Raw genomic sequence first — 22433 nt, 5'->3', positions numbered from 1 at the left:
TCTTGGGATCAAGTATGGTGTTAGAATCCAAAGATGCAAGGCATATGCAAGGTTTCCTTAAAGAGCATGAGAAGGAGAAGCCATTAGGTCACATTATTCAAACCGTTCTGGCCACTGTATGCATTGTCATCAATTCTCTTATCAAGTAAAAAGCCTTTGTTAAATTCACCCTGAGACAGTTGGCTATGTATTCCACTGTGATGGAAAATGAAGGAGTCCTGGGTGCTGCCTGGGAATCTGGCTACAAGGTCTGTTATGATGAATGAGGCATCACACACAACCTGTACATTTAGTGAGTGTCAGCTTTTCCTACTTCTGTAGATGATTTCTTTTGCTGAGGAAGGACATTTGCAAATATGTGTGCCATCAACACAGCAAATAACATTGGGGCACTGTTCTACCCAGTAAAACATTTATTTGGTCTTTTGCAGATGTTGGGGTGTATTTGGCAAAGATATGTATTGGTTAACTTTGCTAACTGTGATGTCCAGAAACCTGTGGAAGAACCTGGAAAATGAACTTTGTTACACCTCAAACCCCTGTTAATGCTACGTCCCCCCTGGTAACTGCCAGCAGCTAGCAGGTGAAGACAAAACAATACCTGCACATGTGGTGGGATTGCATTGCCTCTGAGTGTTTGGGTCTGAAGCTGAGGTTGTAACTCAGTAATTTAATTTCAGGATTACCTCACTACTGAGTCTGTAATTCTGATACATCTCCTCCTCTGTCTGTTCAGACAGGGTGACCCTCACCCTAAATATCCTCTCCTGCTCCTCTGCCTGCCAACCTAAAATCCTCATCCTCCTCGCCAAGACATACAGAGCTGCAATTCTGAAAGAGTCTGATGCATTTTGGGTGCCTTTTTACGGTTTGCACCTGGTTACCACCTGTTTTAAATTGATGGTAATTGCATTTCCTAAAAAACCCTTTTGCGACTATTCGCAATTAGGGAATCCTATGTACATGGTGTTTGCGAATCGCTATTTGGAAATCCCTATTTGAGATTTCCTATTTAGCAATTTCCAAAATGCGATTTCTACTAGATAGCAGTTGCATTTTGCACCACCGAAAATGATTTTTGTACATTATGAAATGGCATTTCCTAACGGCCTGAAATTGTGAATCTCACCGTCCGGAAATGCAAAATGCCTTCGCACACATGTCCCTAAGTGCCTTGAGACCTACTCCATTCAATCAATCAATCAGGGAATTGTGAAGCGCGCTACTCACCCTTAAGGTTCTCAAGGCGCTGGGGGTGCAGCTTTGGTCATTCGAAGAGCCAGGTATTAAGAGTCGTCCTGAAGATGTTCAAAGTGGGGGAGCGTCTGATGTTGATTGAGAGCTCGTTCTAGGTGTCTGCCACAATGTAGCCACCTGTCTTGGCTCTGCAGATGCGTGGAGTTTTGGCGAGGGCGAGGTCAGCGCATCGGAGGTTTCTATTGGGTATGTGAAAGGCAATTCTTTGGTTGAGATATTGGGGTCTTGTGTTGTGGAGCCTTTTGTATGCATGGGTGAGTATCTTGAAGGTTACTCTCTTCTCGACGGGGAGCCAGTGGAGGTTTTGCAGGTGTTGAGTGATGTGTTCGTGTCGAGGGATGCCGAGGATGAGTAGGGCTGCGCTTTTTGTATGGTCTGGAACTTGCGGAGCAGAGATTTGTTGAACCCGTCATAAAGGGCGTTTCCGTAGTCCAGCCTTTTTGGTATGGGTGCGTGGGTGACAGTCTTTCTTGATTCGGGGGGATCCATTTGAAGGTGTTGCGAAGGATGCGGAGGGTGTTCCATTGTACAAGCATGCAACAAACAATTTCTGGAGATTGACTGGTTTGATACCAAATGATATAAATTAAAGCAATTATTGTAACAACATTGAACTGCAGACACTGTTTCCGATTGGGAACTCCATTTGAAAGCACTCAGACAGAAGTACAAATGTCTTCTAAAACATAAATGATGCTTGCATATAAAGGCATGGCAGGCCACCAAGGATTCTCTCAGACAAAAAGAACACTGGTAATTTCTGGGAACTAGTTAGAAGTGATTCGGAAGGAGAAGACAAATCTAGAGACTAATATTCAACAGGATAGCTGGTATAATTATTTTTCAAAGATGTATAACACAGCTAGTTGCAGATCTCCACCATATTTTAAGAGGCTGGGTTGTGTCCCCATCGAGCATTGCTTGTCCAACATACTGATATACTCCTCAAATATATTGACAAGGAATGATATGCCACACAATGAATTACCGAAGGGGAGGATCGAAGAGCCACACTCAAATACAAACCGAATAAAGCCCCTGGTCCCTACATGGTACCAGCAGACCTACTCCGATTCAATATCTGTTTGGGTACTCATACGAATGATGGCCTATAATGCGATTTGGCTCCAGGAGAAGGTTCTGACCTCTTAGAGGTTAGCAATTATCGTACCGCTTCATAAGAAAGGCCTCAGAACGATCCTGTAAGCTGTCGCGCAATCTCCTTACTCAGTGCACTTGGCAGAATGTATTTGTGAGAGGGATGGGTGAAAGAAAAACCTAGGAGTCCGAATTCAGGGATCAATGGTGATAGGATTTATTGAAGCAAGACAGAAAACACAGGTATAAGTGATCAGTCTGTTGGTTAGCCAGATATCCTCGGTGACTTCCTTTACTCGGTGGAGTTGTTCGTAGGGTTGGTTCTTACTGGCGGTCCAACTTGTCGTGGATACACACCCCAGCAGCCTCGGGAAAGACAAAGACAGAAGGGCGGTAAGTTAATTGGTCTCGTTTCTCTCTGGAGCGTGAACCCTTCACCGCAATAAGAGGCACCCGTTGTGTTCGTTCGGGAGACCGGCTTGTAACGGCCGGATCGTGTCAGGACCACCGGGCCGGAAGAGGATATGAAAGCGGTAGTAGATAACTAACAAAAGACTCTAAAATAGTGCAGGGTGATGAAGATTGTTTGGGCTTGGTGGGGTTCCCTAGAAAGGTTGACCCGTGCTCAAGAGAAGGGAAGATACAGAATAGTGCTGGGTGTTCAGAGATACGGGAACTGTAGCCGTGGAGTGTAAAGAAGAAACGTTTGTGCGTGAAGTACTTTATACAGTGCCCCGGTTACCCGCCCTCCTGTAACCCACCCCGTTCTTCCTCCCGCCCTTCCCGTGTCACGTACCGCGGGAGCCGCAACTCTCCAGAGTTGCGGCGGCTCGTCAGCGTCTACCGGGGTGTCCACCACTCTTCGGACCAGAGCTCTGCTTCTTCCTCCGGTTCGTGAGAAGCGCCGGGGCTGGTCTCCTCGCTCGTCTCTTCTGGCTGTCTTCCGCAGTCCTCGATACTCCTGTTCTCCGTCTGTCCTCTCCTCGCTGGTACACTCTTCTCCTCCTTCTGGTGCAGGCACACCAGGCTGTTCTTCCGGGGTGCTTTCGTACTCCACTAGTCCCGCCTTCCTATGGTTCCCGCATCCGTCTGACGGGACTCCTCCCTGTGAGCAAGAGGCAGTAGCAGGGACTAACCCTTTCTCTCCCTGCCTGTGAAAGACGGGTTGATGCGGAGCCAGGTGTAATGGTAGGAGGGGAAGGGGGTCTACGGAGGTTACCGCCTCACATTCCCCTACCCTAACTTTCTTGCCGGCAAGAAAAGGTTCGAGAGGATAACGGGATAGAAAGTCAACATTGGATTGTTCCTTCCCTTTGCGATGGAGAGTGGTAAATCGGAAAGGCTGTAAGGCTAGGAACCATCTCATGATTCTATCGTTGTGACCTTTGTTACGCGAAAGCCATTCTAGGGGAGCATGGTCTGTATATAAAGTGAACTCCCTCCCTTCTAGATAATATCGAAGGGTGTCTATGGCCCATTTGATCGCTAACGCTGCCTTCTCTATTACTGCGTATTTGGTCTCTCTGGGAAAGAGCTTTCTGCTAATGTACAATATGGGTTTCTCCTGATCCAGATGGTCTATCTGAGATAATACAGCACCTAGTCCCTGATTAGACGCGTCGGTTTGTAAGATAAAGGGCTTACTGTAATCAGGACTCAACAAAACCGGTTTAGAAGTGATAGCTGTTTTTAGACTGTGAAAAGCAGATACCTGGTGGCTCGAGGGATGGCGTAACACCTTCTCTGTGTTAACGTTTTTTTGTAACAGATCTGTCAAGGGAGCTGCTTTATGGGAGAAGTCAGGAATAAACCGTCTATAGTAACCCAGTATACCCAGGAACGCTCGGAGGTCTTTTTTTGTCTTGGGGAACGGAATATTGGCAATGGCAAGTACCTTTTCATCCTGGGGTTTGATGAGGCCTTCCCCAAGAAGATATCCCAAATATTTCACTGACCTAGCGGCTAGTTTGCTCTTGGCAGGATTAATGGTTAGGCCACTGTCTTTCAGAGTTTGGATAACAGTAGCGAGATGGTGAAGATGTTGTTTCCACGTTGAGCTATATATGACGATATCGTCAATATATGCTGCTGCGAAGTCAGCATGCGGTCTCAGTACCATGTTCATTAATCGTTGAAATGTGGCAGGGGCCCCGTGTAACCCAAAGGGTAGGACAGTGAAGTGGTATAAACCTCCGGGGGTGGAAAAAGCTGTCTTCTCCCTGTCTTGTTTTTTTAGAGGCACCTGCCAGTACCCTTTACTGAGAACTAACGTACTTATGTACCGAGCCTTGCCTAACTTCTCTATCATTTCGTCCACCCGTGGTAAGGGGTAGGCATCGAACTGTGAAATTTTGTTCACTTCCCTAAAATCGATGCAAAAGTGTATGGACCCATCCGGCTTTGGCACTAGGACGATGGGAGAATTCCATTCACTAGTTGATGGTTCTATGACTCCCATCTGTAACATCTGCTGTACCTCTCTCTCAACAGCCTGCCTGCGGGACTCTGGAAGTCTATATGGGCGTAACTTCACTCTTTTCCCGGGTATAGTGTTAATGGAATGTTCAATCAGGGAGGTGTGTCCGGGAACAGTGGAAAAGACCTCTTGTACCGGTCCCAACATGGCATGGAGTGCGTTTATCTGGGCCTCTGTTAAATCGGGATCCAGACTTACTGAATAAGGGCGGGGGGGCGTTTCTGATTAAGCCTACCGGGTGAGGTATCTCTCCTTCCCATTTCTTTAGCAGGTTCATGTGAAAGACCTGAGTATTTGTTTTTCTGGTGGGGTCCATCTCAAGTCGATAAGTTACAGGGGTCACCTTCTCAACCACTTGAAAAGGTCCTTGCCACTGCCCTAAGAGTTTGTGGTCTGAGGTCGGGATCGTAAGCAGAGCGTACTCGCCAACCTTCCGGGATCTTTCTCGGGTGTTTTTGTCATAATGCTGTTTCTGCGTTTCTTGGGCCTGTTCCATATGAGTTTTACATATAGAATGGATCTCCTGTAAGTGGGTTTTCAGATTCAGGACATACTCATGGAGGGGTTTAGTCCCTTCTGGGACTTCCTCCCATTCCTCTCTTGCCATATCTAATAGGGTACGAGGTGGACGACCATATAGTAACTCAAATGGGGAATACCCAGTACTTCTCTGAGGTTTACACCGTATGGCAAAGAGGGCTATGGGCAACATGTCCTCCCACCGACGAGCCTCTAAGTCCAATATCTTTTTCATGGTGTTCTTAAGAGTAGCATTATACCTTTCTACTAGCCCATCGGTTTGCGGATGATAGGCCGCTGTGCGTATTTGTTAAATGTTTAACTGAAGACAGACCTGTTTCATCAGATTGGATATAAAAGGGGTTCCCTGATCGGTTATAATTTCTCGGGGAAAACCGACTCTAGAAAAGATATTGATCATAGCTTTAGCGATATGTATGGCATTGGGATGACGTAGGGCGACTGCTTCAGGGAAGCGAGTGGCGTAATCCACCAATACCAACACAAATCTACAGCCGCTTTTAGAGGGGAGTAGGGGCCCTATAATGTCCATACCCACACGAGAAAATGGTTCGCTAATAATGGGTAAGGGCCGTAAAGGTACTTTGGGGGATGTATGTCTGCTGTGTTTCTGACAAATTGGGCACTCCTTACAATACCTCCGGACTTGTTGGTAGATACCAGGCCAGAAGAAGTAGTCCAGGATTGCTTTTTCGGTCTTCTCCTCTCCAAAATTACCACCCAGGAGAGGACTATGGGCCAGAAACATTACTTTTTCCCTATAGGATAGCGGCACTAGCAGCTGTAGAGGTTGGTTCTTTCCTCCCTTCCTGTATAGTAACCCCTTTTTTTGAATGAACTGAGGACCTACGTGATCAGGGTCTTCTTCGTCCGTGGCCTTATTCCAAGCCTCCCTCAAGGTTGGGTCCTCTCTTTGTGCCGAGAAGAACCCTCGGTCATATTGCCACATGGCATCTTCTTTGGTCCGGGTGAGTGCGACACGATTCCAGTCTCTTTTCTCTCTTCTTTTCTTTCCAGCTATTCTTGGGCTTCTCTTGAGGTGGTACCAAGCTGTCTTCTGTATAGAAAGGAGCTCTTTGGTACCATTCTTCCTGTTCCGGCGACATGTCAGGTGTCGCTTTGGATAGATAGGGGTAGTCGGAGCCTAGCACCAGTGACTCGGGTAGATTGGGTATTAGTCCTACTTTTATAGGTACTGGGTTATAATCCGGACCGTGTTGGATCTGTACCTCTGTGGTGGGATAACGCTTTTTATCCCCATGCACACACTGTATATTCACCATTCCAGTGGTATGTCGTACTCCTCCCGGAACAGCGGAGGGTTGTATCACGCTCTGTAAGCAGCCAGTATCCATCAGGGCTTGTCGTGGTTCCCCGTTGACTCTTACATTACGGTAGTAAGACGATCTCTTTTCCGTCGGACTGCAGTAGTATTATCGGGTGAGACCAATGTCCATGGGTTCTTCTTTTTGGGGGCACATCCTGGCTATGTGTCTAAACCCTCCACAGGAGAACCATTGGGGTCCTGATTGGGGTTGGGGTTTCAGAGGAGCAGGTGCTGGACCAGGTAAGAGGGTAAAGGTCTCCTGTCTTCAGGCCCCTATTGGCTTAGTGGGTTTAGAGGGGCCTCCAGTAGCATGTTTCCCGGTATGCTCCTCTCTTCCTCGTTGAAGGTCTTGTGCCCTACTGTATGCTCCTGCTATCTCTACCGCTCGGTCAAACGTCAGGTTGGTATGTTGTCGTACCCACTTCTGTACGGGCGGATGTAGGGAGGACAAAAGTTGTTCTAGATAAATATTCTCCATGATTTCTTCTTTCGTAGCCGTCAAGGGTTTTAACCATCGATCAGCAAGGTCCCGTATTCGATAGGACAGGGTTCTAGGGGTCTCTTGGGGGCCTTGTCTCACTTGTCGGAGCCGTATACGATAAGTCTCATCGTCTATCCCGAGTCTCTCCCAACATGGTTTTCTTTACCTCCTCATACGGTGTAAGACCCAGGGGATTGGCAGCTTGATACGCATCTTGTAGGTCTCCTGTTAGCAACGGTCCCAAGTACTGGCCCCATTTATCGACAGCCCATCCCGCTGCCCTCGCCATTCTCTTGAAATTGGCAAAGAAGAAATCAGGGTCCTCTCCACGGACTTTTTTTTTCGAGGACCACCGAGGGCAAAGTGGTGTGACTTCTTGTTTGACCCATCGTGTCAGCTAAACTATTCAGGACGGCCTCTTGGGACTGGTTTTGTTCTGTTATGGACTTCCTCGACCACAGCCAGGAACTTCTCCATCACACGGCCCAACTTTTCTTGTCCTTCTGCCATTTTCTGTATTGCGGCCTCCATTCTTTCAGATCCCACTTCTGACACCAAATGTGAGAGGGATGGGCGAAAGAAAAACCTAGGAGGCCGAATTCGGGGATCAATGGTGATAGGATTTATTGAAGCAAGACAGAAAACACAGGTATAAGTGATCGGTCTGTTGGTTAGCCAGATATCCTCGGTGACTTCCTTTCCTCGGTGGAGTTGTTCGTAGTGTTGGTTCTTACTGGCGGTCCAACTTGTCATGGATACACACCCCAGCAGTCTCGAGAAAGACAAAGACAGAAGGGCGGTAAGTTAATTGGTCTCGTTTCTCTCTGGAGCGTAAACCCTTCACCGCAATTAGAGGCACCCGTTGTGTTCGTTCGGGAGACCGGCTTGTAACGGCCGGATCGTGTCAGGACCACCGGGCCGGAAGAGGATATGAAAGCGGTAGTAGTAAGAAACTTAGAGAGATAACTAACAAAAGACTCTAAAATAGTGAGGGTGATGAAGATTGTTTGGGCTTGGTGGGGTTCCCTAGAAAGGTTGACCCGTGCTCAAGAGAAGGGAAGATACAGAATAGTGCTGGGTGTTCAGAGATACGTAACTGTAGCCGTGGAGTGTAAAGAAGAAACGTTTGTGCGTGAAGTACTTTATACAGTGCCCCGGTTACCCGCCCTCCTGTAACCCACCCCGTTCTTCCTCCCCCCCCCTTTCCCGTGTCACGTACCGCGGGAGCCGCAACTCTCCAGAGTTGCGGCGGCTCGTCAGCGTCTACCGGGATGTCCACCACTCTTCGGACCAGAGCTCTGCTTCTTCCTCCGGTTTGTGAGAAGCGCCGGGGCTGGTCTCCTCGCTCGTCTCTTCTGGCTGTCTTCCGCAGTCCTCGATACTCCTGTTCTCCGTCTGTCTCCTCTCCTCGCTGGTACACTCTTCTCCTCCTTCTGGTGCAGGCACACCAGGCTGTTCTTCCGGGGTGCTTTCGTACTCCACTAGTCCCGCCTTCCTGTTGTCCCATTGGTTCCCGCATCCGTCTGACGGGACTCCTCCCTGTGAGCAAGATGCAGTAGCAGGGATTAACTCTTTCTCTCCCTGCCTGTGAAAGACGGGTTGATGCGGAGCCAGGTGTAATGGTAGGAGGGGAAGGGGGTCTACGGAGGTCACCGCCTCACAGTATTCCAGACTGTTATTTACTCATTAGAAACGCTTGGCTACAGACAATGAGGTTATTTCAGCCGCCCAAGCTGGTTTTAGGAAACGCCAATTCACAGTAGATCATACATGGCATCTAAATCAAATCAGCTTAAAATACACTTGTTTAAAGAGCGTCTAATTATCTAAACACAGCCGTCAACTCTGTGGATCGACATCCTTTATGGCAGAATTTATCCTCAATGGTCTGTATGGAAAAGGTGGTATCTGCAGTTAAACTACTCTATTATGGAATTTCGTCAACAGTCTGATGGGACCCAAGAAAAGCAACAACTGCCAGTTTTAGTACTGATGTTGGGGTCAGGCAGGGATGTGTACTGACCCAGCACTTTTTGTGGGCTTTAAATCTTAATGTCCCAGTTTGTGGTGGTCAGGAATCGCAATTTTGTTATTTGTTGACAATGCTGGTCTTCTGTGTCAAATAGAAATCGCCATGTGTAAACTTCTCAGTGGATTCAAGGATTATTGTGAAGCGAAGAAGCTTTGGATCATTGCTTCAAAGTCAAAATATATGTTTTGAACAATAGAGCCAAGCCCAGGAATACACTTAAATTCTATGGAACTCCCCTGGAGCATCTGGACCATTATGGCTATTTGGAGATAACATTTCATGCGAAAATGTCATGGTCTACCCACTTGCAAAAAAGTGATGTCACACTGAGCCTCTATGCAAATGCAGTACTAAGATTTTCCAACAATTGCAGTCACCGGCTATTTGCACCTGCCCTTGAGGCTTATCGAGTACAAGCTGTAATGCTGTCATCTGTGGGGCTGAACTGTGGGACAATAAGAAAGTTACAGGCTTGGTAAGATTCGAGAACCAGATCTTACAGTGGCTACTTCATCTCGGCCCAGGGACCTCATTGGATTCCCTCAGGATAGAGCTGGGCCTTACATCTGTTGACAACTGCGCAGCTCTCCGAACCCTCTTATATTGGATTAGAATATGGATTATGCTTAGCTCAGTAAGTATCTGAAAATTGTGCATGAGCTTTGGTCATGTGCTGAGTCAACAAAGCTACCCTGGTATAATTACATAGCTTCTATGTTGAGCACCATAGGCTTCCCAGAGTTTTGGTCTAATCCTGAGAGTTTGCAGTTAGCGGGTAGCGGGTGGAAAAAAAACTCAGGAATTATAATATTGTTTATCTGGAAGAGAAAATAGTGGCTCCCCTCCAAGTCTGTAAACCTTTTCCTGCATTTGAACCCTAGTTGGACAAACTTTACCCAGACATAAAAAGAGCTATTTTTAACTGGTTTAGAATAGGAAATTTGCTAGTAAAATTATTAACTAGCAATTGGCCCAATGGAGGGAGTAGTCTAATGCCCTGTAGTTGTGATTTAGGGGGTGATGAATCTACTATGCATTTTATGTAACTATGCAACCTCACACTACAGGTCAGAAGATTCTATCTTCTCCCTCATTTTATTAGTCATAAGATCAGATTTTGTAAGAATTCCCTGGATTTGTGAATGCTGCTGATTCTTACTAATTCGTCAACCAGGTTTTTTCATATTTTTAAGCAGCCTAGAAGGTTGCCAGCCTGATACCATCGCCATCTGCACTGTTAAAGCTAGGACATCTTTTGCTTCTCTATTTCTGCACTTTCTAAGCGATTGCACCTACACCTAGCATGTACTATTTTACCCATTATTTCATGATTATAACAGAGGTAAGGACCCTTTTAGAAATAGCTCCTGCACTTTATGCATGTTCAGTTTACAGTGGGGACCGCAACATTGTATGTGTATACACAGTGCCTGATTGTTCTAACAGCACGTGCACTTTTCCCTATTTTAGGAGCTGCTGTTCAATGTCGGTTTGTCTGTGGGTGGTATACCATTCTTTTAGAGTATAGATATGTGTTTTGATAATGGCCAAAACTATGAGTCCTTAGCAAATGCGGTTTGCATGTTACAAGTGGAAAGGACATTTTTAGGCATAAGGCGTCAGCAATAGAACTGTACTACTTAGTTTTTATTACAAATTATGTTTCTTCATTTTTATGTTGAGTTGGTTCGGGGAGGGGGGAAACAATTATATAAATTTGTGTCCCTGTAGATGACAATGTAGTAGTTTTTTAGGCTGCTTTATGTTAAGTGTTTAACTTGTTTCCGTGGTGTATTGAATGGCTTATATTTGTAGGCTAAAACCATAAAAGTGACTGTGGATCAACATATTTTATGGCAGCATTTATCCACACTGGCCTGTCTGGAAAAGTTGGTATCTGCAATTTTACCATTTTTAAGGGAGGGAGCTTAAGCACTTTACCGCTGGTCAGCAGGGAAAAAGTGCTTAGGCTCCTAAAAGCAAACAAAAACATGTTCAGCAGAGGAAGGCCTGCTTAGAGAGAAAATTCTGGGGTGACTGCACAGAGGGCCAGGTCCAGTGCTTAATTTGTGTAAAATAAATGGTACTTGGGCCCTTGTCAGGAGGCCACTGCAGCGTGCACCACCCATTGCCCTTGCCAGCGCGGCTGGTGATAGAACAAACACAACTACTAACCATCACACCCTATAAGTGTGACAGTTCAGACTATTCCAGGCCGCAAGTGCTATAAGAATGGCTTGGGCAGCAGGTATTAGTCATTTGTAATGTTTATTTAATTAATAAGCAACTGTTGTATTCATGTTTAATTTAGAGAAACCGCCCCACCATGTGGCAGACTGTCACGAATTAGGTGCCTGTGCTGAGTACCAGAAACCACCAGCTCAAATTAAGCACTGGCCAGGTCCAACAAAGGGGTTTACCTGAAGTCATCATAAAGCAAGACAGGCCCAAGCACACCTATCTTTTTCGGGGTCCTAGCTCGTTTCACCTACCATCAGCTGAGAAGAAATATATTGCTGGTGAAAATATTGGGCCACTTCCATTTCCATGTATTTTTAAGTAGTCAACCTCAAATCCGTTTATTTGACAATTCCTCTCAACAGCAGGACATATGAACCTGGATAAACCGTGTTAGCCTGAGAGTCTAACACCCCAAACACTAAGTCATAAGTGACACTCTCCTCAGTGATGTCCTGCATGTAATGCTGTAGGCCATGCACAGCTGCCATAAAAGAAGTAAAGTGGGCTGCCTGCACCATTTAAACAAGCATTGGCATAGCCAATAGGTCTCGCTTTTGGGACCTTCTAAGTATTTAGTTATGCAGCACAATATCCTTGGTGCAACCACATTAACTGTTGCGTGGCTAAACACTTGTAAGGTCCCAAAGGCGAGACCGATCGGCTATGCCAATGCTTGGTGTGGGTGTGGTTGTGTGGGTGTGGTTGTGTGGGTGTGGTTGTGTGTGTTGGTGTGGTTGTGTGTGTGTGGGTGCGGTTGTGGGTGTGTTTGTGGGTGTGGTGTGGTGTGTGTGGGTGTGGTTGTGAGTGTGTGGATGTGTGGTTGTGTGTGGTTGTGGTGTTGTGTGGTGGTGTGGGTGTGTGGGGTTTGTGTGTGTGGTTGTGTGTGTGTTGTGTGTGGTTGTGTGTGTGACAGTAATACTAAAAGCATCTCAAAATAAAGGAACACAAACATCGAGTTTGTGGAAAAAGAAAGCACGTTGTAAGTCAAGCGGGCGCAGCAAAGCATTAACACAACAACAAAACAAACAAGATCACTTAGTGAAGACTGAGTGCTGAAAATGGATACACACAGCCCATCATCTGAGGAGTTCGATTGCAGCCAATGTGCACTCAAACCTGCCCCCTCCTTGTGATTTGCACCCCATATTTCATGAGTTGTAACTGCTGCACCCACCATAGTGCTTTGAGATCTAAAGCGCTACATAGGTCTAATCGATTAACCAGTCGCCAACATGCTGTGCTTTCAAAGAGAATGTGGCAAAAGTTTCCAGCTTTCTCTCATGTCCTCATGAAAGCGGCAACGAAAGGACTCCCTGAATGGTGCAACGACATGAAGCAGCCGCTGCGATCAGAAATAAACACTGTGAACGTTGTCCAGTTTCACAGTAACATTTCCTTAATGTTCTTTAAGTCACAAAACAGTAATACTAAAAGCATCTCAAAATAAAGGCACACAAACATCGAGTTTGTGGAAAGAGAAAGCACATTGTAAGTCAAATGGGCGCAGCAAAGCATTAACACAGCATGTTCTTTGATGTTTGATGTTCTTTGAACGAGGACATCAAAGGGGCACCGCGAATGTTATAGCGGGCGAAAGTGAAAGTGATCACGGGCGCTTAATAAGCATGACGAGATTTGCCAGCCTCTGCTCCTAAGCGCGCGCCCGCGCACATGCACTGTAGCTTTAGGCTGGCCAAGGTAGCATTTTTTTGAGCCCTCACAAAAAGTCTCGCCAGACCAACCGCTGGGTCAGGCGAGACCTAAAAAAGAGGGGCCTTGTGTAATGTAACTGTAAAGCGCTCCAGTTCCATTGGGTCAAGTTTGCGTCGTATCGAATTGCAAAAAAAGCAAAATAGCAAGTGATACTCATTTGTCGAGCCTCAAATTGCTGGAAATGGGCGGAAAATTATTTCAGTCTGTAAGATTTGGCGGGGTGGGAGCTGGAGTTGATGGGTGTCGGTACGGGCTGGTGAGCCTTAGATTTCATGACACTATCACTAAATAAGCATCAGCAAAATGATTGGCTTAGCCAATGCTTACTGTGCAGCATCAGCAAAAACAAAAGAGGAAAAAATAAAGTGCAATGGCGTGAACGTGCACATGAAAGCATACACGTCATGACGCTGCTGGAAGATGTGGGAGTTGTGGAATTTCCTATGCACGTGCATGCATGATGACTTTTTGGGCGCACATTTTCCACCACCCTTGTGTGCATAGGGAATGACGAATCCATCATTTATGTATTTACTTTTATTTACTGTTACAAGATGGTAGTGCCGGTAAATAAGTCAAAACATTAATTTCTTCTTGTGAAAAGACACTGAAGAAAGTGGGGTGGCCTGGCAACAAATGACCGCAAAAACAAGCATCGATCTCTTGCCTTTATGGGGCCATGTGTTTGAAACACATGGCCCCATAAAGATAAGAAAGTGCTTTGTGACAGGCGCAAAGCAGGCCACCAAGTCCGGTTCGGAGGCCAAAGGGCATCTACAGAAAACCCTTATTTCCAATGGCAGGCCACAGTTTAGCATAAACGGTGATGCCAGCCAATGGAAACGAGGGGCGGGGCTTAAAGCCCCCTTCTGAAATGTCCTTCATTGCAAGAGTTCTCGCAGAGCGAGCAGCGCGTTGCGCTGAAACGCTACACGCGAGACCTACATTTTTTTATTTTAGGCACCAGAACGCTTGGCAGAAGAAATGCAAGGACCATTTCACAATAAATCTAAGCATGTAGTGAATTGTATCAATATCGGTGCCTTGGAGCTGCTAAGTTGGCACTTCATTACGTGCATGCAACAACACTGCATACAAAGTAAAGAAACTGCCTATGAAATAATCAGCAGAAAGGCTATATTTTGTTCCCAGTTTATCCAGGATACACAACTTCAAAATCCTAGAGCTCAAGGGTTGTCTCATTAAAATACACTTACAGAACAGTAAGTGGTGTAACAGGTATAGTTTGTGCTAATTAGGAGACGTTGACATCGGTCAATCAAACCAGTTAAGTAATCAACAACAATGAAACAAACGAGGACATAAACTCACCCACTGTATGCAGCTCAGTGGCTTACAAGCTGGATAATGTTGGCCATTTCACTCCCTCTCTGATTTCTGAGAGTGAAAGACACACAGGGGTGCTTGGATCGAATGGGACGTAGACTAGACAAAGTAGCTCCTGTGGAATCCAAGCTGGTAGGTGACTGCATCAGCAATGGCTTGTGTGTCTGCAGCAGAGCCGGAGCGACAGCAGAAGATGCGGTCATGAATCTGAGTCAGCTTGTCTGTCACTCGGTTTACAATCGGTTTGCCCTATCATAAGAAAGCAGAGTGTCGACTATGGTGATGGTGCACACCTGTGAAGAGAATGTATTTACATCTTTGGCAGAGTGGCGCAAGGGTTAAAATAAAAACAGATCAATAGTGTTTTCATAGGCTGATGCATAGCACACATTGGGCTGCAGGAGTTCAAGTAGCCGGGGCACTACCTAGACGTGGTCACGCAGAGAGACCACAGAAGCGCCACTCATTCGATTAAAGTCTAACGGTGAAACATTCAATGGCTTATTTTTACATTTAATTAACTTAACACAAAAAGGATAGCAGTGAAATACAGATAATATGCGGGCTTCATAAAAGAAAACCATATTATTCACCTATAACGGATAATCAAATTACTATTCGCCAACAATTAAGGTCGGTCTTACAAAGAAGTAATGGTAGATAATATTTTTGGGCACTATTCATTCTAACTCCGAGAGGAGACTGGGTAAACCAGAGCACCTCATAGCGAGCGGAAAACAAACACCGAGACTGTCACTTCTTCGAACAAAAGGGGCTTTATTATATATTTCAATCAAGCCAGGTATACTGTGAAACTGCTCCTACGTTTCAGATTTGCCCTGCAGTCCCACTGATGGGGCCTCTGAAAGCCCCTTTCATTGACAAACAGGCCAGAGAACATTACAGTACATGTATTAAGAGTATGATTCAAGACACTAGAGTGTATGTGTTTGGGAGTCTTCTAAAGACTGAGGGCCCTCTTGATACAACTGCTGGTCTGTGAACAGTCCCTGTGAGAACATAAAAGCGGCCGTGAAAGTGATCGCGATCAAACATCAAAGCGGCCGTGCGGCCGCGAAAGTGAGGCGCGCGCACCCACGCACATGCACTGTAGCTCTAGGCTGACCATGGTAGCACTTTTTTGAGCCCTCACAAAAAGTCTTGCCAGACCAGCGCATGCGCTGGGTCAGGCGAGACCTAAAAAACACGGAACAAATATTAGTGTTCTAAAACACTAGCAAGTTTATATTCTGGTTACAAGCAGGCCCATGAAACGTCAGTGGGTGACTACTTGCTACTAACATCCATAAACAAGTGGGCTCATACACCACTGAAGCCTACAACTTGCTTCTGATGTGATGGCCCCTTTATCCTGCTGCATCCAGGTCCGCTGGTGGTATTTGGCATTGATTGTGATATCCAATAAATGCTCCCTTTGGTTTCAAACCTATCCAAGCACTGCCAATCCTGCAGTACCTATCTCGGTTCCACTTCATATATTCATTTAAAACCCACTTACAATTATAGTGCCACTACACAAACCAATAATTATACTCAAAATATTCTATATTTATTAAAAACAAATGTGACCACACTGTTACAATAAAAAATCGTCATAAGATTATATTAAAATCCATAAAATCCAGTAACATAATCAATTACATTGAATTGGTATGGTGCACCATTAATGGGCGACTATGATCTACATACAAAAGAACATCACATAGTAATTTTCAACATTTATATCATATTCAAAATATGGGAACAGTGCAAATTCATTTAAAAAAGAAAATAAGAAAGAGAAAGAGAGACAAAACACATACGACAATACACTCAGATTTTTTGTTCGTTGGCTAATCGGTACGAATAATCATAATGACCTGATCTATGTACAAATCTGACTTCAGTTATGTTATTACCCTGTTTCCTATTGGGCTTAGGAAATAAATCTCCCCTTTTTCACCCAGGTTTACCGGGATGCTGAATCACAGATGGTCTTACAGGACTGGATAAAAGAAAGACAACATATGAGGTAAGTGTGGGCAATGAGTATCTATCTTAAACAAGTCCTTTATGGAATTTAAGCTGGATTCCTTGATCACCTCCATGTTTTTTACGATTCTGTTAACTGCACTGCTGCACATGCTTTAATATTTACATTTTCTCTTTGTTCGGTCGTGCGATCATGAATACGTTGGTAAACAATGCATATTCCTATTTTTAATCATATGTGCATTCGAATATGTAGATTCACGAAAGCTTGCAATCTCCTGCTGCCTGTACTTCTGATTAGTGGTGCTGGTAAAATTTAAAAATAGCGGCCCGTAAAATCAGCCTTGAAAGCATGGAGCACGGGAGGCTTTCGGTGCAAAAACAGTTCAGGGATTTCGCTCAAGAACATTTTGAAAAGTAGAGGAGAAAGTGATATATGTTACAACACAGTTTTTAAAATAAAGAAATAGGTTAAAAAATGTATACGTTTTAAAGGTAGTTCTGGAGTACTTTTGAAATATTCAAATACCGTAGAAGTTTTGCAGTGATAAATATTTTCACAGATGCAATAGTATAAAAATAGGCAAATTTATATAGTGCCCTGTTGGTGTGTTTCCAACAACAGGAAAAAGTAATGATTTGAAATGTATGTAAAAATCCACACAAGTATGTGGATTAACATTTATGAATGTACACCTTGCTAAACTGGCCAATGACTTGACAGACAGAGCACCTGGCATGTTATGTTGTGTTTTACTTTGTGAGCGCACTGTCCTCTGAGAGGGTATTCTGATGTTGAGCAGTTGTAAGTCTCAGAGCGTAGGTGACTTCTCGAAAAGCCAGGTCTTCAGCTTCTTGCGGCATTCAAGTGAGGAGGTGGTTCTTATGTGTAGAGGCAGATCGTTCCATGCTTTCGGAGCAATGTAGAGAAGGCTAACCTCCAGATCTGGATTTCCGTAAGCATGGAATTTGTTCAAGTAGGAGTCCGAGTGAGCAGAGGTGTCTGGAAGGTCTTTGAAAGCAGATGCATTGTTGAGAGTTGCTGGGCCACTGTTGTGCAGTGCCTTGAAAGTGTGGATAAGAATTTTGAATTGTGCTAGTTTGTGAACGGGGATCCAGCGGAGCTGCTTCAGGTGTGGTGTGATGTGAGTGTGGCGGGGAAGATTGAGAGTGATTCTGACCGCTGAGTTCTGAACAGTCTGCAGCCTTCTAGTAAGTTTTTTGTTGGTCCCAGAATACAGGGTGTTCCCATATTCCAGCTTGCTTGTGACCAGGGCATGTGTGACGTTTTTCAGGGTGCTGATTTGGAGCCATTTGAAAATCTTCCTCAGCATCTTCAGTGTCTGCCGGATTCAGTTGTAGGCTGAAGTTGCTGTAAATGGCAGTGATTTTGTTGCTGAAGAATTAAGAGATTGTTGCAGAGGTCCTGCGAGGGGGTGATGGCATTGACTTGGGCGGTCATGTCGAGTTTGCTATTGATGATGATCCCGAGGTGCTTGGCGTGAGTGGTGGCGGTGTGAGTCAGTCCTAGCTCTGTTGGCCACCAGGTGGAGGCACACTGTGATGTGCTGTTCCCAAAGATCACAATTTCGGTCTTACGTGTTCCGCTTTATAAAGTTGGTATTCGTCAAAGTGGTTGCTTACAGTCATGCAGGTATTGAACTTGATTTAAGTATGGGGCAGTTAGTGGGTGATGGACAGAATGTGTTGCGTGTCATCGGCGAAGGAAGACGTTGATATTGTGAGAGCGGATGATGCTAGCTAGAGGGATCATGTATGTGTTGAAGAGAGTTGGGCTCAAGGAGGATCCTTGCGGAATCCCACAGATGAGCTTGTGAGCATTCGAGGAGTACTGTGCCGGGCAGGCTGAGTCCTTCAGTTCAGAAAGGAGCAGATCCATCTGAGAACTTGTCCTTGTATTCCACTCTTGTGTAGGCATTGGATGAGGATGTGGTGGGAGACTGTGTCAGATGCTTCAGAGAGGCTCAGAAGGATGAGGGCTGCTGTGTCTCCCTTGTCCAAAGTCATGCAGATGTTATCTGTGGCAGTGATGAGAGCAGTTTCCATGCCGTGGATGGGTCTGAAACCAGACAGAGTGGTGTCAAGTAGTTTGTGGTTTTTGAGGTATTCTGTGAGGTGTCTGTTGATAATTTTCTCTAAGTCCTTGGTCAGGAGTGGTACAAAGGATATCTGTCTGTAGTTAGCAAGTGTTGAAGGGTCCGCAGAAGGTTTCTTCAGCAATGGGAGGACAGTTGTGTGTTTCCAAGCATCTGGGAAGGTCGCCGAAGAAGTGGAGACCTTCAGAATGGGTGTGAGCATGGTACTGATGGGTTGCAGTCCTATGAAGTAGGTGTGTTTGTTGTAGGGATTTTGGGGTCCCTGAGTGGATGAACTTCATGGTGGTGGCGGTTTTTTCTGGGATGGTGATGGTCCAAGTGATTAGCATTGGTACTTTGAATAAGATTGGGAGGCATTTGACGAGGTATGTCTTTCATTTGTTGCCTGAAGTTGCTGTAAATGGCAATGATTTTTTTGCCGAAGAACTAGGCACGATTGTTGCAAAGGTCTTGCGAGGAAATGATCAAGTTGGAGCAGCCGATGATGAGGTGAATTATTTCATTGTAGCAAACATTTCTTTGCTTCTATTGTTGCTGGCATGGATGCTGTCTGCCTGAGCAGTTCGTTTGGTGGTCCTAATCATTTGGTTTTAGCATCTTATGGTGTATTTGAAAGTGCTCCTTTCTGCATTGTCCTGGCTCATTCTTCATTTGTGCTGCAGTTGTTTACAGTTGCATCTCATCAGTCTTAGTTCCTCATTGTACCAACTGACCTGGGTTCTGGATCTTGTATTGCTATGTTTCGGGGGGGTAGCATGTCTGCGCAGCAGGATATCCAATTGCTGAAATTCTTGATGGCTTTGGGGATGCTGTTGCTGTGTTGTGGTTGGTGAGTTTTCTAGTCCTTGTCAGTGATGCTGTTTCAGTTTCGGCAGGCTGGTCTGACGGTGGTGCGTGTGTGTTGGACCGGGACAGTAATGTTGAACTGGACATGGGAACAGGTGTGGGCTCATCCACTCGGGTGTTGCTGAAGTTGTTAAAAAGTATGGTCCAGTAGTGTCAAGCGACCTGGGTAGGTCTCTTTACCCTTTGAGTGAGGCAAAGCGTCCATGGTCTACTAGGAGTGCTCTTGAGTTGGGGTCGTTGTGGACTTCCAGGTGGAAGTTCAGGTCTCTGAGTAGGTTGTAATGTATAGCATCAAGGGCGAGTAGTGCTACAAAGTCCATGATATTGTTGAAGTTGGTGCGTGGTTTGTAAATAAGAGTGCCACTTATGGTGAAGTTGGCTGTGACATGGAGCTTGAACAACAGGTGTTCATGTTGGAGGATGACATGTCCGTGGATGTGGTGCAGCTTATGGTGTTTTTGTGGATGGTGGCAATTCCGCTTCTGGGCTTCTGAAGTTTTTCTTGCCTTGCAATCTTGTAACTGGGGGTGGGTACTGGGGGGTGGGGGGGGAGGGGGTGGCTGTGGCGATGTCTGGTGCGGATGCAGGGTTCTGCCAGGTTCCCGTGAGGAAAAGCAGGTCAGGGACATTGTGGCGCACCAGGTCCCAGATCTCTGTGGTGTGTTTAGTGAGTGAGCAGGTGTTAAGGAGCATGCATGCGAGTGTGGAGTGCAGTGTGGGTGTTTGCAGGACTATGTGAGAGAGTGGAATGTTGGGGGATGTTGGTGTGGTGAGTGTTGGGTGTGAGTAAGAGCATGAAAACATACAGGAAGAGCACGGGAATGCTCCCACTGTATTGTGGTGTGACAAAGAAGCAGCATGTGGAGCAGCGGCCAGGGTTGAGAGCACAGAGGGTAGTGACATGGTAGCGGCAGGACGGTGGAGGATCAGGGTTCCTGGCACTGGGCGCAGACCAGGCACGGATGGGCGCAGATGGGCTTGCCTTTGGCATGCTAGCAGTAAGCCTGCTGCAAGTCCATGTTGTGGAAGCCATTAAGTAGGTCCTGGGAGGGGAGAGGAGTGATGTCAATTCCTGTGCGGATGAATGATGGGAAAACAAGTGATTGCACTTTCTGTGCAAATGGATGATGGCTTCTAATTTAGGAAAAGCAAAATAAAAATGGAACACTGGAATAAATTTAGACCAGCACCAGATATCTGCAGAGCATCACAGCTGACCCCGAATAAAGAGAAACAAGTTCCAGTCGGGCAAAAAATCAACTTACTTATTTACCACTTCCCTGACATTAAAGCCGCAGCACACCACGTGTTTCATCAAGTGCGACTGACATGCATATTTATAGACAAGATTTCAGACCTTTGTCTGGTATAAGCAGCAGCACTAACCAGAAAGCAATCACTTTCTCGGCTTCTCCATTATATGTATGGCACATGAGGCCTACATTCCAGCCTGAAATAGTGGAATAGGTAGGTCATTCTGATGCTGAGAAGCAATTTTTGTCATTTTGCAGCAGTTCATGTTGCTCTAACAAAGAAAACCAAGAAATCACATGCTACAAATGCAGCTTTTATCCTGGTCTTCAGCCTTTTTTTGGGGGTATTTCTTGGGACGCATATTTACATAAGGGGCTTTCGTCAGTCCTCTTCATCTATTGGTCTGTTCAAGTGTGTAAGGAATTGGGTTATTACTTGTACAGGATGTGCGACCTGCACAACCAATAGGTCCACAATTGTCTCCTTACTGGGAGCCAATCACGCCATTGTAGCAGTTGGCTCTCTCAATGTAGCCTGGCAGAGGGTCCAAGGCCTGCTCACAGGGGTGGTACAGGCTGGTAATCTACGTCTTCTGACATGCAACAACACTCAGTAAATCATTGTCCAGTCTGTGGTTTTCTTCAAAAATGGGGAAGTACATTTATTACAGACACACTACTAAAGACTATCCATTAATTTATAAATATATTCATAATACCCTATATGGAGATACCTTTGGTGACATTCTGAAATCATATTTGACCCCTTGTGAGTCATAACACCCTCCACACACACCAGCTAGAACATTGCAATATAAGTAGGTGTCATTTGAAATAAAGCAGGCCTATTGTCTTTGTCAAGGGGTCACCTTTTTATTAAAACATAGGGCAAGCTTGTTGGCTTTGTCAAAGGGTCCTCTCATCATTAAATGCATTTAGCGCTGTTCTTGCAACCTACTCAATCTGAGTAATGTATCATGGTAAAATAACTGACCAAATTTGCCATATTGTGCCCTGACAACCCCCCCTACAAAGTGAAGTTGCCTTGCCACACAGAGCTGTCGTGAGGCACCACCGCTAAAATTCCTCCCATTCTGAAACCTCACAGTGCAAACTCCTTCATCACCCCTGTTGCAGCGCAGAGTGCAAAATCCCTCCCTACCGTCACGGACCAAAGATCTCACATACACACACTATCCATACATTCGCTGGTGGGGCCCATAACACCAACATTCACTCACCATCAGTCCGTGTGGGAGGCGATTATCCTTCTAAGCGCTGGAAATGAGAGGAAAATACCACTACTACCCTAATGAGCAACAAATCTACACAACCTTCTAATACTCATTAGGCCCTAAACTTCACCTTTAGTATTCCTCTCATAAGACGGGACGGATCAGCTAGTTGCTGGTTTAAGTGAATGTCTAATTCTCTAATTAACCTTTTCATTAACACATTTCAATGAATAAACAACCCAACTCATTTCTGTAGATATTCAAATTTATATTAATATTGCAAATTAAATCATTCATTTGATCAAGTTGCCATTCATATTTACCTATTCTGGCTAAAGTTGTCCTCTATGTCAAATCTGGCAGTCTCGCAAATCTATGCCCATCAATTTTAGTAGGTTCAGTTCATCAGGAGTTTGGGCATTAATTCAGTCCATCAAAGATTCAGGCTAACAGCTGTCCTGCAGTGTCACCGTCCTCT

General features: G+C 45.4%; 1 protein-coding gene across 2 annotated transcripts in view; it reads left to right on the top strand.

Moving 5' to 3' along the window:
• Positions 1-22433, top strand: part of NT5DC3 (5'-nucleotidase domain containing 3) — a 402542-nt gene that overhangs the window by 342200 nt on the left and 37909 nt on the right. For both annotated transcript variants that reach the window (XM_085653247.1, XM_085653246.1), the window contains exon 13: positions 16480-16544. In XM_085653247.1, coding sequence (XP_085509373.1) covers positions 16480-16544 — 65 coding nt within the window. The remainder of the gene's footprint in view (positions 1-16479; positions 16545-22433) is intronic.

The sequence above is a fragment of the Triturus cristatus genome, chromosome 4_1, assembly GCF_964204655.1.
Source record: "Triturus cristatus chromosome 4_1, aTriCri1.1, whole genome shotgun sequence".
In the NCBI taxonomy this organism is placed as follows: Eukaryota; Metazoa; Chordata; class Amphibia; order Caudata; family Salamandridae; genus Triturus; species Triturus cristatus.
This window is presented reverse-complemented; position numbering and strand designations above follow the sequence as displayed.